This window comes from Oncorhynchus keta, chromosome 4 (assembly GCF_023373465.1).
Source record: "Oncorhynchus keta strain PuntledgeMale-10-30-2019 chromosome 4, Oket_V2, whole genome shotgun sequence".
NCBI lineage: Eukaryota > Metazoa > Chordata > Actinopteri > Salmoniformes > Salmonidae > Oncorhynchus > Oncorhynchus keta.
In genome coordinates this window covers 7,974,955-7,988,627 of record NC_068424.1, presented here as the reverse complement: position 1 = coordinate 7,988,627, position 13,673 = coordinate 7,974,955, and the positions used below count along the sequence as shown (strand labels likewise).

Below are 13,673 nucleotides of genomic sequence, written 5' to 3'. Positions count from 1 at the left end.
TTAAAATGCAAACATATAAAAACCTTTGAAGGAAACAGCTTCTACTTTATTGAATTTTCAAGTCATTACATTTTCAATTACTGAATTGGAATTTATGTTTACTTCCTGAATTGACGGCCTTTAATTTGAATTGACACCAACCCTGCTTCCCAGGTCATTGTGGAAAACAGTGAATAGCTCCAGACAGCCAGATTCTCTCACCATCGCGCTGTGTTCCAGGCCTTAAATGAACTAAGTTACAGTTGAATAGACTGATTCTGTATTTTAAACAAGCATAGCATAATAACAGAATGGAACACCGGGTAGGATTACCTTTAACATGATAAATAGTGTGTCTCTCTGCATGGCCCACTGTTCTCCTTTGGAGTTTATGCAGAAAAGCTTTGCATTCATCGCTCTCAATTGTATTCACCTCACAGGGCAGTAAAAGCTGCTAACAGCTCCATGGAGCAAGGAGCACCCCAATCGTAAACTGTTTCTCTCAATTTGTTGTTCTACCACCCAAGTGATACATTAGCTGAGGTGTTGGTTTTATTACCTGGTAACAGGCTGGGGGAGCGAGTAATAGCAGAATTGATCACTGCAATAAAATGTTCCAGTCTCTCAGGCCCTAGGCAGTGGACATGGATCTATCCACTCAGCTTCCCTGGGCCACAATCTGCCACACCACAGCCTATTCTTTTACAACATTAACATCGTCTACACTGTATTTCTGATCAATTTGATGTTATTTTAATGGACAATTTTTTAAAAATTAAAAGAACTTTCAAAAACAAGAAAATGTCTTAAGTGACACCAAACTGTTGGACGATAAGTGTACCTTGATTTGAGCCTTTATTTCCTCAAATTAACTTTTCTTTGTATGTTAGAAGGTTCCAGACAATTGCTTAATGTTTTCATGCTTTGGTGTAATTCTCCATTCTGGATGATGCTTAAAATACACTGAACAACAATATAATAATATATAATATAATATAAACACAACATGCAACAATTTAAATTGTTTTATGGAATTACAGTTCATGTAGGGAAATCACTCAACTGAAATCTATTCATTAGGCCCTTAAATATGAATTTGAAAAGACTGGGAACACAGAGTTAATCAGGCTGTTGATTGTGGCCTGTTCAATGTTGTCCCACTCCTCTTCAATGGCTGTGTGAAGTTGTTGGATATTGTCAGGAACTGGAACACGCTGTTGCACACGTCGACCTAGGGAATCCCCAACCCTATCACTCTACACCCTACCAAACCCTATCAACACCCTACCAAACCCTATCACTCTACACCCTACCAAACCCTATCACTCTACACCCTACCAAACCCTATCACTCTACACCCTACCAAACCCTATCACTCTACACCCTACCAAACCCTATCACTCTACACCCTACCAAACCCTATCACTCTACACCCTACCAAACCCTATCACTCTACACCCTACCAAACCCTATCACTCTACACCCTACCAAACCCTATCACTCTACACCCTACCAAACCCTATCACTCTACACCCTACCAAACCCTATCCTCTACACCCTACCAAACCCTATCTCTACACCCTACCAAACCCTATCACTCTACACCCTACCAAACCCTATCACTCTACACCCTACCAAACCCTATCACTCTACACCCTACCAAACCCTATCACTCTACACCCTACCAAACCCTATCACTCTACACCCTACCAAACCCTATCACTCTACACCCTACCAAACCCTATCACTCTACACCCTACCAAACCCTATCACTCGACACCCTACCAAACCCTATCACTCGACACCCTACCAAACCCTATCACTCGACACCCTACCAAACCCTATCACTCGACACCCTACCAAACCCTATCACTCGACACCCTACCAAACCCTATCACTCTACACCCTACCAAACCCTATCACTCTACACCCTACCAAACCCTATCACTCTACACCCTACCAAACCCCCTATCAAACCCTATCACTCGACACCCTACCAAACCCTATCAAACCCTATCAAACCCTCTACACCCTACCAAACCCTATCACTCTACACCCTACCAAACCCTATCACTCTACACCCTACCAAACCCTATCACTCTACACCCTACCAAACCCTATCACTCTACACCCTACCAAACCCTATCACTCTACACCCTACCAAACCCTATCACTCTACACCCTACCAAACCCTATCACTCTACACCCTACCAAACCCTATCACTCTACACCCTACCAAACCCTATCACTCTACACCCTACCAAACCCTATCACTCTACACCCTACCAAACCCTATCACTCTACACCCTACCAAACCCTATCACTCTACACCCTACCAAACCCTATCATACACCTACAAACCCTATCCTCTACACCCTACCAAACCCTATCACTCTACACCCTACCAAACCCTATCTACACCCTACCAAACCCTATCACTCTACACCCTACCAAACCCTATCACTCTACACCCTACCAAACCCTATCACTCTACACCCTACCAAAATCCCTACACCCTACCAAACCCTATCTACACCCTACCAAACCCTATCACTCTACACCCTACCAAACCCTATCACTCTACACCCTACCAAACCCTATCACACAACCTACCAAACCCTATCACCCTACCAAACCCTACACAACCTACCAAACCCTATCACTCTACACCCTACCAAACCCTATCACTCTACACCCTACAAACCCTATCACCAAACCCTACCAAATCACTCTACACCCTACCAAACCCTATCACTCTACACCCAACCAAACCCTATCACTCTACACCCTACCAAACCCTATCACAACCTATCATGGCCCGAGGCAATGGGCACAGATCCACCCACCCAGCATCTCAGTCAGAATCTATGCAGTGAACACGGATCCAGCCACCCAGTCAGACTTTAGACAGTGGGTCTGGACCCATCCTCCAAGTCAGGCTCTAGACAGTGGGTATGGACCCATCCTCCCAGTCAGGCTCTAGACAGTGGGTCTGGACCCATCCTCCCAGTCAGGCTCTAGACAGTGGGTCTGGACCCATCCTCCCAGTCAGGCTCTAGACAGTGGGTATGGACCCATCCTCCCAGTCAGGCTCTAGACAGTGGGTCTGGACCCATCCTCCCAGTCAGGCTCTAGACAGTGGGTATGGACCCATCCTCCCAGTCAGGCTCTAGACAGTGGGTCTGGACCCATCCTCCCATCCTCACAGTCAGGCTCTAGACAGTGGTTATGGACCCATCCTCACAGTCAGGCTCTAGACACTGGGTCTGGACCCATCCTCCCAGTCAGGCCCTCGACAGTGGGTCTGGACCCATCCTCACAGTCAGGCTCTAGACAGTGGGTATGGACCCATCCTCACAGTCAGGCCCTCGACAGTGGGTCTGGACCCATCCTCACAGTCAGGCTCTAGACAGTGGGTATGGACCCATCCTCACAGTCAGGCTCTAGACACTGGGTCTGGACCCATCCTCCCAGTCAGGCTCTAGACACTGGGTCTGGACTCATCCTCCCATCCTTCCAGTCACACTCTAGACAGTGGGAATGGTCCCATCCTCCCAGTTAGGCTCTAGACAGTGGGTCAGGACTCATCCTCCCATCCTCACAGTCACACTCTAGACAGTGGGAATGGACCCATCCTCACAGTCAGGCTCTAGACAGTGGGTCTGGACCCATCCTCCCAGTTAGGCTCTAGACAGTGGGTCAGGACTCATCCTCCCATCCTCCCAGTCAGGCTCTAGACAGTGGGTCTGGACCCATCCTCACAGTCAGGCTCTAGACAGTGGGTCTGGACCCATCCTCCCAGTCAGGCTCTAGACAGTGGGTATGGACCCATCCTCACAGTCAGGCTCTAGACAGTGGGTCTGGACCCATCCTCACAGTCAGGCTCTAGACAGTGGGTCTGGACCCATCCTCACAGTCAGGCTCTAGACAGTGGGTCTGGACCCATCCTCCCAGTCAGGCTCTAAACAGTGGGTCTGGACCCATCCTCCCAGTCAGGCTCTAGACAGTGGGTCTGGACCCATCCTCACAGTCAGGCTCTAGACAGTGGGTCTGGACCCATCCTCCCAGTCAGGCTCTAGACAGTGGGTCTGGACCCATCCTCCCAGTCAGGCTCTAGACAGTGGGTCTGGACCCATCCTCACAGTCAGGCTCTAGACAGTGGGTCTGGACCCATCCTCCCAGTCAGGCTCTAGACAGTGGGTCTGGACCCATCCTCCCAGTCAGGCTCTAGACAGTGGGTCTGGACCCATCCACCCATAAAGATTTACAACTCTTAATTTGTTATTTAGGCCAATAGCCAATCCATTCATCACTCTGCCACACGATAATGACTCAACAAGAAGTCATCAAACATTTTAATGTTGAACGTCTTACCACTGAAAAGCTTTTGCCCATAAACATGTCCTTACATTAGCAAACCCCTTGCTCGACCTCAACACGTTTCACCTCCCAGAACAAGTCTATCTACTCAGCAGACATACGATCTGACATGATTTGCATCAGCTATCTCTGGTTCTCTCTTTCTCTCTCTCTGGTTCTCTCTGTCTCTCTCTCTCTGGTTCTCTCTGTCTCTCTCTCTCTCTGGTTCTCTCTGTCTCTGACTCTCTCTGGTTCTCTCTGACTCTCTCTGGTTCTCTCTGTCTCTCTCTGGTTCTCTCTGTCTCTCTATGGTTCTTTCGCGGTGGTTCTCTCTCTCTCTGGTTCTCTCTGTCTCTCTGTCTATCTGTCACTCTCTCTGGTTCTCTCTGGTTCTCTCTGGTTCTCTCTGTCTCTCTCGGTCTCTCTCTGGTTCTCACTGGTTCTCTCTATCTCTTTCTCTCTCTCTCTGGTTCTCACTGGTTCTCCCTGTCTCTCTGTGTCTCTCTCTGGTTCTCACTGGTTCTCTCTGTCTCTGTCTCTCTCTGGTTCTCTCTGTCTCTGTCTCTCTGGTCTCTCTGTCTCTGTCTCTCTCTGGTTCTCTCTGTCTCTGTCTCTCTCTGGTTCTCACTGGTTCTCTCTGTCTCTGTCTCTCTCTCTCTCTCTGGTTCTATCTGTCTCTGTCTCTCTCTGGTTGTCTCTGTCTCTCTCTCTCTCTCTGGTTCTCTCTGGTTCTCTCTCTCTCTCTCTGGTTCTCACTGGTTCTCTCTGTCTCTGTCTCTCTCTCTCTCTGGTTCTATCTGTCTCTCTCTCTCTGGTTCTCTCTCTCTCTCTCTGGTTCTCTCTGTCTCTGTCTCTCTCTCTCTCTCTGGTTCTCACTAGTTCTAACTGGTTCTCTCTATCTACAATCCTTTTGTTTATTTTGATACGACATTGTCAATGTATCTTTTTTTTTTTTTAATTTTATTTCACCTTTATTTAACCAGGTAGTTGCAGTAGCGAGGCTATGTACAGTAGCGGCTACGTACAGTAGTGAGGCTACGTACAGTAGAGAGGCTATATACAGTAGAGAGGCTATGTACAGTAGAGGCTATGTACAGTAGAGGCTATGTACAGTAGAGAGGCTATGTACAGTAGAGAGGGTATATACAGTAGAGAGGCTACATACAGTAGAGAGGCTACATACAGTAGAGAGGCTATATGCAGTAGAGAGGCTATATGCAGTAGAGAGGCTATATACAGTAGAGAGGCTATGTACAGTAGAGAGGCTATGTACAGTATAGAGGCTATGTACAGTAGAGAGGCTATATACAGTAGAGAGGCTACATACAGTAGAGAGGCTACATACAGTAGAGAGGCTACATACAGTAGAGAGGCTACATACAGTAGAGAGGCTACATACAGTAGAGAGGCTATATACAGTAGAGAGGCTATATACAGTAGCGAGGCTACATACAGACACCGGTTAGTCAGGCTGATTGAGGTAGTATGTACATGTAGATATGGTTAAAGTGACTATGCATATATAATGAACAGAGAGCAGCAGTAGCGTAAAAGAGGGGTTGGTGGGTGGTGGGACACAATGCAGATAGCCCGGTTAGCCAATGTGCAGGAGTACTGGTTGGTCGGGCCAATTGAGGTAGTATGTACATTCATGTATAGTTAAAGTGACTATGCATATATGATAAACAGAGAGTTGCAGCAGAAGCATTCTGACAAATAACCGATGAAGAAGTTCACGCCATCTTTGATGTGATTGTCACGCCTTGGTCATCGTGTTTTGTGTTTTCGTTATATATTTGGTCAGGCCAGGGTGTGACTTGGGTTTAACATGTTGTGTTTCGTATTGGGGTTTTGTAGGCATTGGGATTGCGGCTGAGTAGGGGTGTAGCATAGGTTTGGCTGCCTGAGGCGGTTCTCAATCAGAGTCAGGTGATTCTCGTTGTCTCTGATTGGGAACCGTATTTAGGTAGCCTGGGTTTCACTGTGTATTTCGTGGGTGATTGTTCCTGTCTCTGTGTAGTTGTTCACCAGACAGGCTGTATTAGGTTTTCACGTTCCGTTTGTTGTTTTGTATTTATTTAGTTATTTCATGTATCGCGATTATTCATTAAAGAACATGAGTAACCACCACGCTGCATTTTGGTCCGACTCTCCTTCAACAAACTAACGCCGTTACAGTGATCTGATGGATTTCACGTCTGATTCCATCACTATTCTTGATGTCTGACCAATTAGCATCAAATCCACTTCAGATATTGAGATCATAGTTTTACTTTAGATGAGTCTCTTTTGGAGACTCAGATTAAATCCTTACTATAACATGGAGTTCGTTATAGCCTTGTTATTCTCCTGTGTCTTTTGAGTCAACTTCTAAGCCAGTTTCCTAGACACAGATACAGCTTTCTTCTGGACTAATAAGCGAAGAGAATCTCAATTGAAATTTAGTCCAGGACGAGGCTTGGACTGTGTCTGGGTAACTGGATCCTGGTGTCTGTGTAACTGGTTCCTGGTGTCTGGGTAACTGGTTCCTGTTGTCTGGGTAACTGGTTCCTGGTGTCTGGGTAACTGGTTCCTGGTGTCTGTCTGGGTAACTGGTTCCTGGTGTCTGTGTCTGGGTAACTGGTCTGTGTCTGGGTAACTGGTTCCTGGTGTCTGGGTAACTGGTTCCTGGTGTCTGGGTAACTGGTTCCTGGTGTCCTGGTGTCTGGGTAACTGGTTCCTGGTGTCTGGGTAACTGGTTCCTGGTGTCTGGGTAACTGGTTCCTGGTGTCTGGGTAACTGGTTCCTGGTGTCTGGGTAACTGGTTCCTGTTGTCTGGGTAACTGGTTCCTGTTGTCTGGGTAACTGGTTCCTGTTGTCTGGGTAACTGGTTCCTGTTGTCTGGGAACTGGTTCCTGGTGTCTGTGTCTGGGTAACTGGTTCCTGGTGTCTGGGTAACTGGTTCCTGGTGTCTGTGTCTGGGTAACTGGTTCTTGGTGTCTGGGTAACTGGTTCCTGGTGTCTGTGTAACTGGTTCCTGGTGTCTGTGTAACTGGTTCTTGGTGTCTGTGTCTGGGTAACTGGTTCCTGGTGTCTGTGTCTGGGTAACTGGTCCCTAGTGTCTGGGTAACTGGTTCCTGGTGTATGGGTAACTGGTTCCTGGTGTCTGGGTGACTGGTTCCTGTTGTCTGGGTAACTGGTTCCTGTTGTCTGTGTCTGGGTAACTGGTTCCTGTTGTCTGGGTAACTGGTTCCTGTTGTCTGGGTAACTGGTTCCTGTTGTCTGGGTAACTGGTTCCTGGTGTCTGGGTTCAACTGAATGGAACAAATTAATGGAACATAACATGAAGTATATAATGTAATATGTCCATAACTAATGTGTTTTCATGCACAATGCACAGTCATTGCTTGGTTAAACCAGTCAGGTTCCTCTTCAATAGGATCCATTACAAATACTTGTCATTCACCCTTGTGTTGGGTTCAGTAGTTGAATGGAACAAATGACTAATGTCCACTAGATTAACATTTTGGAAGGTTGATCAATAGCAGGATTAATGGATTGAGTTGTTCTGCAGTTTTAACTAATGTGTTTTCTTGTCCACAGGGATTCCAAGGAAAGACAGGTCCACCTGGCCCAGGAGGAGTTGTTGGTCCTCAGGTAAGGTACTATAGGTTTACTACAGGTACTATAGGTTTACTACAGGTCAGGTTTTACAGGTACTATAGGTAAGGTACTATAGGTTTACTACAGGTACTATAGGTGTACTACAGGTACTATAGGTGTACGACAGGTACTATAGGTGTACTACAGGTACTATAGGTGTACTACAGGTACTAATAGGTGTACTACATGTACTAGGTGTACTACATTACTATAGGTGTACGACAGGTACTATAGGTTACTACAGGTACTATAGGTGTACTACAGGTACAGGTGTTACAAACGTTTACTTGTCAGGTTTCCAGGTACTATAGGTTTACCCTTGTCAACAGATTACAGGTTTCACTATAGGTTTACTACAGGTAGTTTGTCCACTACGGGTACTATAAGTTTCAGGAGGCACTACTACACTACAGGTACTCCATATGTCCACTAGGATGTACTATAGGTTTAATGATTTTGGTACTAAGGTTTGACCTCACAGGTACAGGATTGGAGGGAGTGCCTTAGTAAACCTATAGTTTTACTACAGGTAAGGTACTATAGGTTTACTACAGGTATATAGGTTTACTACAGGTACTATAGGTTTTACAGGTACTATAGTGGTGTATGTTTACAGGTCTTGTTTTACACAGGTACTACAGGTTTTACAAGGTGATTATAGGTTTTACTACAGGTCCACTAGGGTTTACCAGGTAAGGACTTAGGTCCAGGTACCAGGTACTATAGGTTTACTACAGGTACTATAGGTTTACTACAGGTATTATAGGTTTACTACAGTTACTATAGGTTTACTAGAGGTACTATAGGTTTACTACAGGTAATATAGGTGTACTACAGGTACTATAGGTTTACTACAGGTACTATAGGTTTACTACAGGTTTACTATAGGTACTATATGTTTACTACAGGTAGGTACTATAGGTTTACTACAGGTACTATAGGTTTACTACAGGTACTATAGGTTTACTAGGTAGGTTTACTACAGGTAAGGTAATATAGGTTTACTACAGGTAGGTAATTTACTACAGGTACTACGACAGGTAAGGTACTATAGGTTTACTACAGGTACTATAGGTTTACTACAGGTAATATAGGTGTACTACAGGTACTATAGTTTTTACAGGTACTACAGGTACTATAGGTGTACTACAGGCAGGTACTATAGGTTTACTACAGGTACTATAGGTTTACTACAGGTACTATAGGTTTACTACAGGTAAGGTAATATAGGTTTACTACAGGTACTATAGTTTTACTACAGGTAAGGTACTATAGGTTTTACAGGTACTACAGGTTTACTACAGGTACTATAGGTTTACTACAGGTACAGGTAATATAGGTTTACTACAGGTAATATAGGTTTACTACAGGTAATATAGGTGTACTACTATAGGTTTACTACAGGTACTATAGGTTTACTACAGGTACTATAGGTTTACTACAGGTACTATAGGTTTACTACAGGTACTATAGGTGTACTACAGGTACTATAGGTGTACTACAGGCACTATAGGTATACTACAGGTACTATAGGTTTACTACAGGTACTACAGGTACTATAGGTTTACTACAGGTAAGGTACTATAGGTTTACTACAGGTACTATAGGTTTACTACAGGTAAGGTACTATAGGTTTACTACAGGTAAGGTACTATAGGTTTACTACAGGTACTATAGGTTTACTACAGGTACTATAGGTTTACTACAGGTACTATAGGTTTACTACAGGTACTATAGGTTTACTACAGGTAAGGTACTATAGGTTTACTACAGGTACTATAGGTTTACTACAGGTAAGGTACTATAGGTTTACTACAGGTAAGGTACTATAGGTTTACTACAGGTACTATAGGTTTACTACAGGTAATATAGGTGTACTACAGGTACTATAGTTTTACTACAGGTACTACAGGTACTATAGGTTTACTACAGGTAAGGTACTATAGGTTTACTACATGTACTATAGTTTTACTACAGGTAAAGTACTATAGTTTTACTACAGGTAAGGTACTATAGGTGTACTACAGGTACTATAGGTTTACTGCAGGTACTATAGGTTTACTACAGATAAGGTACTATATGTTTACAGGTAAGGTGCTATAGGTTTACTACAGGTACTATAGGTTTACTACAGGTACTATATGTTTACTACAGGTAAGGTACTATAGGTTTACTACAGGTACTATAGGTACGGGTAAGGTAATATAGGTTTACTACAGGTTTACTACAGGTACTATAGGTTTACTACAGGCACTATAGGTTTACTACAGGTACTATAGGTGTACTACAGGTACTATAGGTTTACTACAAGTACTATAGGTTTACTACAGGTACTATAGTTTTACTACAGGTAAGGTACTATAGGTTTACTACAGGTAAGGTACTATAGGTTTACTACAGGTACTATAGGTACTATAGGTTTACTACAGGTACTAAAGGTACTATAGGTTTACTACAGGTACTATAGGTTTACTACAGGTAAGGTACTATAGGTTTACTACAGGTACTATAGGTTTACTACAGGTACTATAGGTTTACTACAGGTACTATAGGTTTACTACAGGTACTATAGGTTTACTACAGGTACTATAGGTTTACTACAGGTACTATAGGTTTACAGGTACTATAGGTTTACTACAGGTACTATAGGTTTACTACAGGTACTATAGGTTTACTACAGGTACTATAGTTTTACTACAGGTTTACTACAGGTACTATAGGTTTACTACAGGTACTATAGGTTTACTACAGGTACTATAGGTTTACTACAGGTACTATAGGTTTACTATAGGTTTACTACAGGTAATATATAGGTACTATATGTTTACTACAGGTACTATAGGTTTACTACAGGTACAGGTACTATAGGTGTACTACAGGGTTTACTACAGGTACTAGGTTTACTACGGGTAAGGTAATATAGGTTTACTACAGGTTAGGTTTACAGGTACTATAGTTTAGGTAATATAGGTTTACTACAGGTACTATAGGTTTACTACAGGTACTATAGGTTTACTACAGGTACTATAGTTTTACTACAGGTAAGGTACTATAGGTTTACTACAGGTACTATAGGTTTACTACAGGTAAGTTACTATAGGTTTACTACAGGTACTATAGGTTTACTACAGGTACTATAGGTTTACTACAGGTACTATAGTTTTACTACAGGTAAGGTACTATAGTTTTACTACAGGTAATGTACTATAGGTTACTATAGGTTTTCTACTGTTACAGTACTATAATGGACATTATGAACTAAATTCATGTTGCTCTTCTTGGTCCACAGGTAAGTAAACACAATTAGATCCATTTATGAAGAACTTTTGAGATTGTTTAGACGTACTTACAGATCTCACGTCATTCACTGGCAGAAGTGATAGAGTACAGGGATAATATTGGCCTCTGACATAGGTTTGGAATTATCTAAGGGTCTTATGTTATGGTAGAGCGGCTCAAAGATGCCCATAATATCTTCTTCTTATTCTTCCTCTTCTTCTTCTTCACTTCCTAACAGGGCCCCACAGGCGAGACTGGTCCAATCGGTGAGAGAGGTCACCCTGGATCCCCAGGACCACCTGGAGAGCAGGGTCTTCCTGGCTCTGCTGGCAAAGAGGGAGCCAAGGTAAAAGTCCCTAAATACCCACCTCACTCGATTAACTCTCATAACTTGACAGCCCAACAGATCTCCAGAACTCCAGGGCTCTGACCAAAACATATTTAAAAATGTAAAAAACAATACTAGATACAGATTATGCCTAGTCCTTGAATTAAAATGTGAACAATTGGAGAATCTCCACTGAACATGTTTTTGGGTCCAGGAATGTAAGCATGAAGTCAATTTTGGCAGACAGCTGGTGCAGTTAGCAGATGGTTGGGGACTGACGGTTGGGGAGCTGGTGCAGTTAGCAGATGGTTGGGGACTGGTGACTGAGGTTGGTGACTGAGGGTTGGTGACTGAGGGGGGACTGAGGGTTGGAGACTGAGGGTGGACTGAGGGTTGGGGACTGGGACTGAGGGTTGGGGATTGAGGGTTGGGGACTGAGGGTTGGGGACTGAGGGTTGGGGACTGAGGGTTGGGGACTGAGGGTTGGGGACTGAGGGTTGACTGGGGTGACTGAGGGTTGGGGACTGAGGGTTGGGGACTGAGGGTTGGGGACTGAGGGTTGGTGACTGAGGGTTGGTGACTGAGGGTTGGTGACTGAGGGTTGGTGACTGAGGGTTGGGGACTGAGGGTTGGGGACTGGTTGAATTCCCATGCACCACGATTACCAATATAAAATCAAATCAAAGGTTATTTGTCACGCCGAATACAACTGGTGTAGTTACACCTTAAATCTTACTTACAGGCTTTAACCAATAGTGCAAAAAAAGGTATTAGGTGAACAATAGGTAAATAAATAAATAAAACAACAGTAAAAAGACAGGCTATATATAGTAGAGAGGTTATAAAAGTAGAGAGGCTATAAAAGTATCGAGGCTATAAAAGTAGCGAGGCTACATACAGACCGGTTAGTCAGGCTAATTGAGGTAGTATGTACATGTAGATATGGTTAAAGTGACTATGCATATATGATGAACAGAGAGTAGCAGTAGCGTAAAAGAGGGGTTGGCGGGTGCTGGGTTGTTTGACACAATGCAGATAGCCCGGTGTGGGAGCACTCGTTGGTCGGCCCAATTGAGGTAGTATTTACTGTATATGAATGTGTAGTTAAAGTGACTATGCATATATGATAAACAGAGAGTAGCTACTTTACTACTAGCTAGTTCCAAGACCTCCCAGCCCCTCCCTCTGTCTCCTTTAAATCCCAGCCAGTTCCAAAACCTCCCAGCCCCTCCCTCTGTCTCCTTTAAATCCCAGCCAGTTTCAAGACCTCCCAGCCACTCCCTCTGACTCCTTTAAATCCCAGCCAGTTCCAAGACCTCCCAGCCCCTCCCTCTGTCTCCTTTAAATCCCAGCCATTTCCAAGACCTCCCAGCCCCTCCCTCTGTCTCCTTTAAATCCCAGCCAGTTCCAAGACCTCCCAGCCCCTCCCTCTGTCTCCTTTAAATCCCAGCCAGTTCCAAGACCTCCCAGCCCCTCCCTCTGTCTCCTTTAAATCCCAGCCAGTTCCAAGACCTCCCAGCCCCTCCCTCTGTCTCCTTTAAATCCCAGAGAATTCCAAGACCTCCCAGCCCCTCCCTCTGACTCCTTTAAATCCCAGCCAGTTTCAAGACCTCCCAGCCCCTCCCTCTGTCTCCTTTAAATCCCAGCCAGTTCCAAGACCTCCCAGCCCCTCCCTCTGTCTCCTTTAAATCCCAGCCAGTTCCAAGACCTCCCAGCCCCTCCCTCTGACTCCTTTAAATCCCAGCCAGTTCCAAGACCTCCCAGCCCCTCCTCTGACTCCTTTAAATCCCAGCCAGTTTCAAGACCTCCCAGCCCCTCCCTCTGTCTCCTTTAAATCCCAGAGAATTCCAAGACCTCCCAGCCCCTCCCTCTGACTCCTTTAAATCCCAGCCAGTTCCAAAACCTCCCAGCCCCTCCCTCTGACTCCTTTAAATCCCAGACAGTTCCAAGACCTCCCAGCCCCTCCCTCTGTTTCCTTTAAATCCCAGCCAGTTTCAAGACCTCCCAGCCCCTCCCTCTGACTCCTTTAAATCCCAGACAGTTCCAAGACCTCCCAGCCCCTCCCTCTGTTTCCTTTAAATCCCAG

The 13,673-nt window shown here is 44.7% G+C and overlaps 1 protein-coding gene across 1 annotated transcript in view; it reads left to right on the top strand.

Annotated features, from left to right (window-relative positions):
- The window catches only part of LOC118382292 (collagen alpha-1(XI) chain-like), a 232,488-nt gene that overhangs the window by 134,153 nt on the left and 84,662 nt on the right, over positions 1-13,673 (top strand). Inside the window, 2 exon segments of the mRNA XM_052498236.1 lie at positions 7,921-7,974; positions 11,498-11,605. Coding sequence (XP_052354196.1) covers positions 7,921-7,974; positions 11,498-11,605 — 162 coding nt within the window.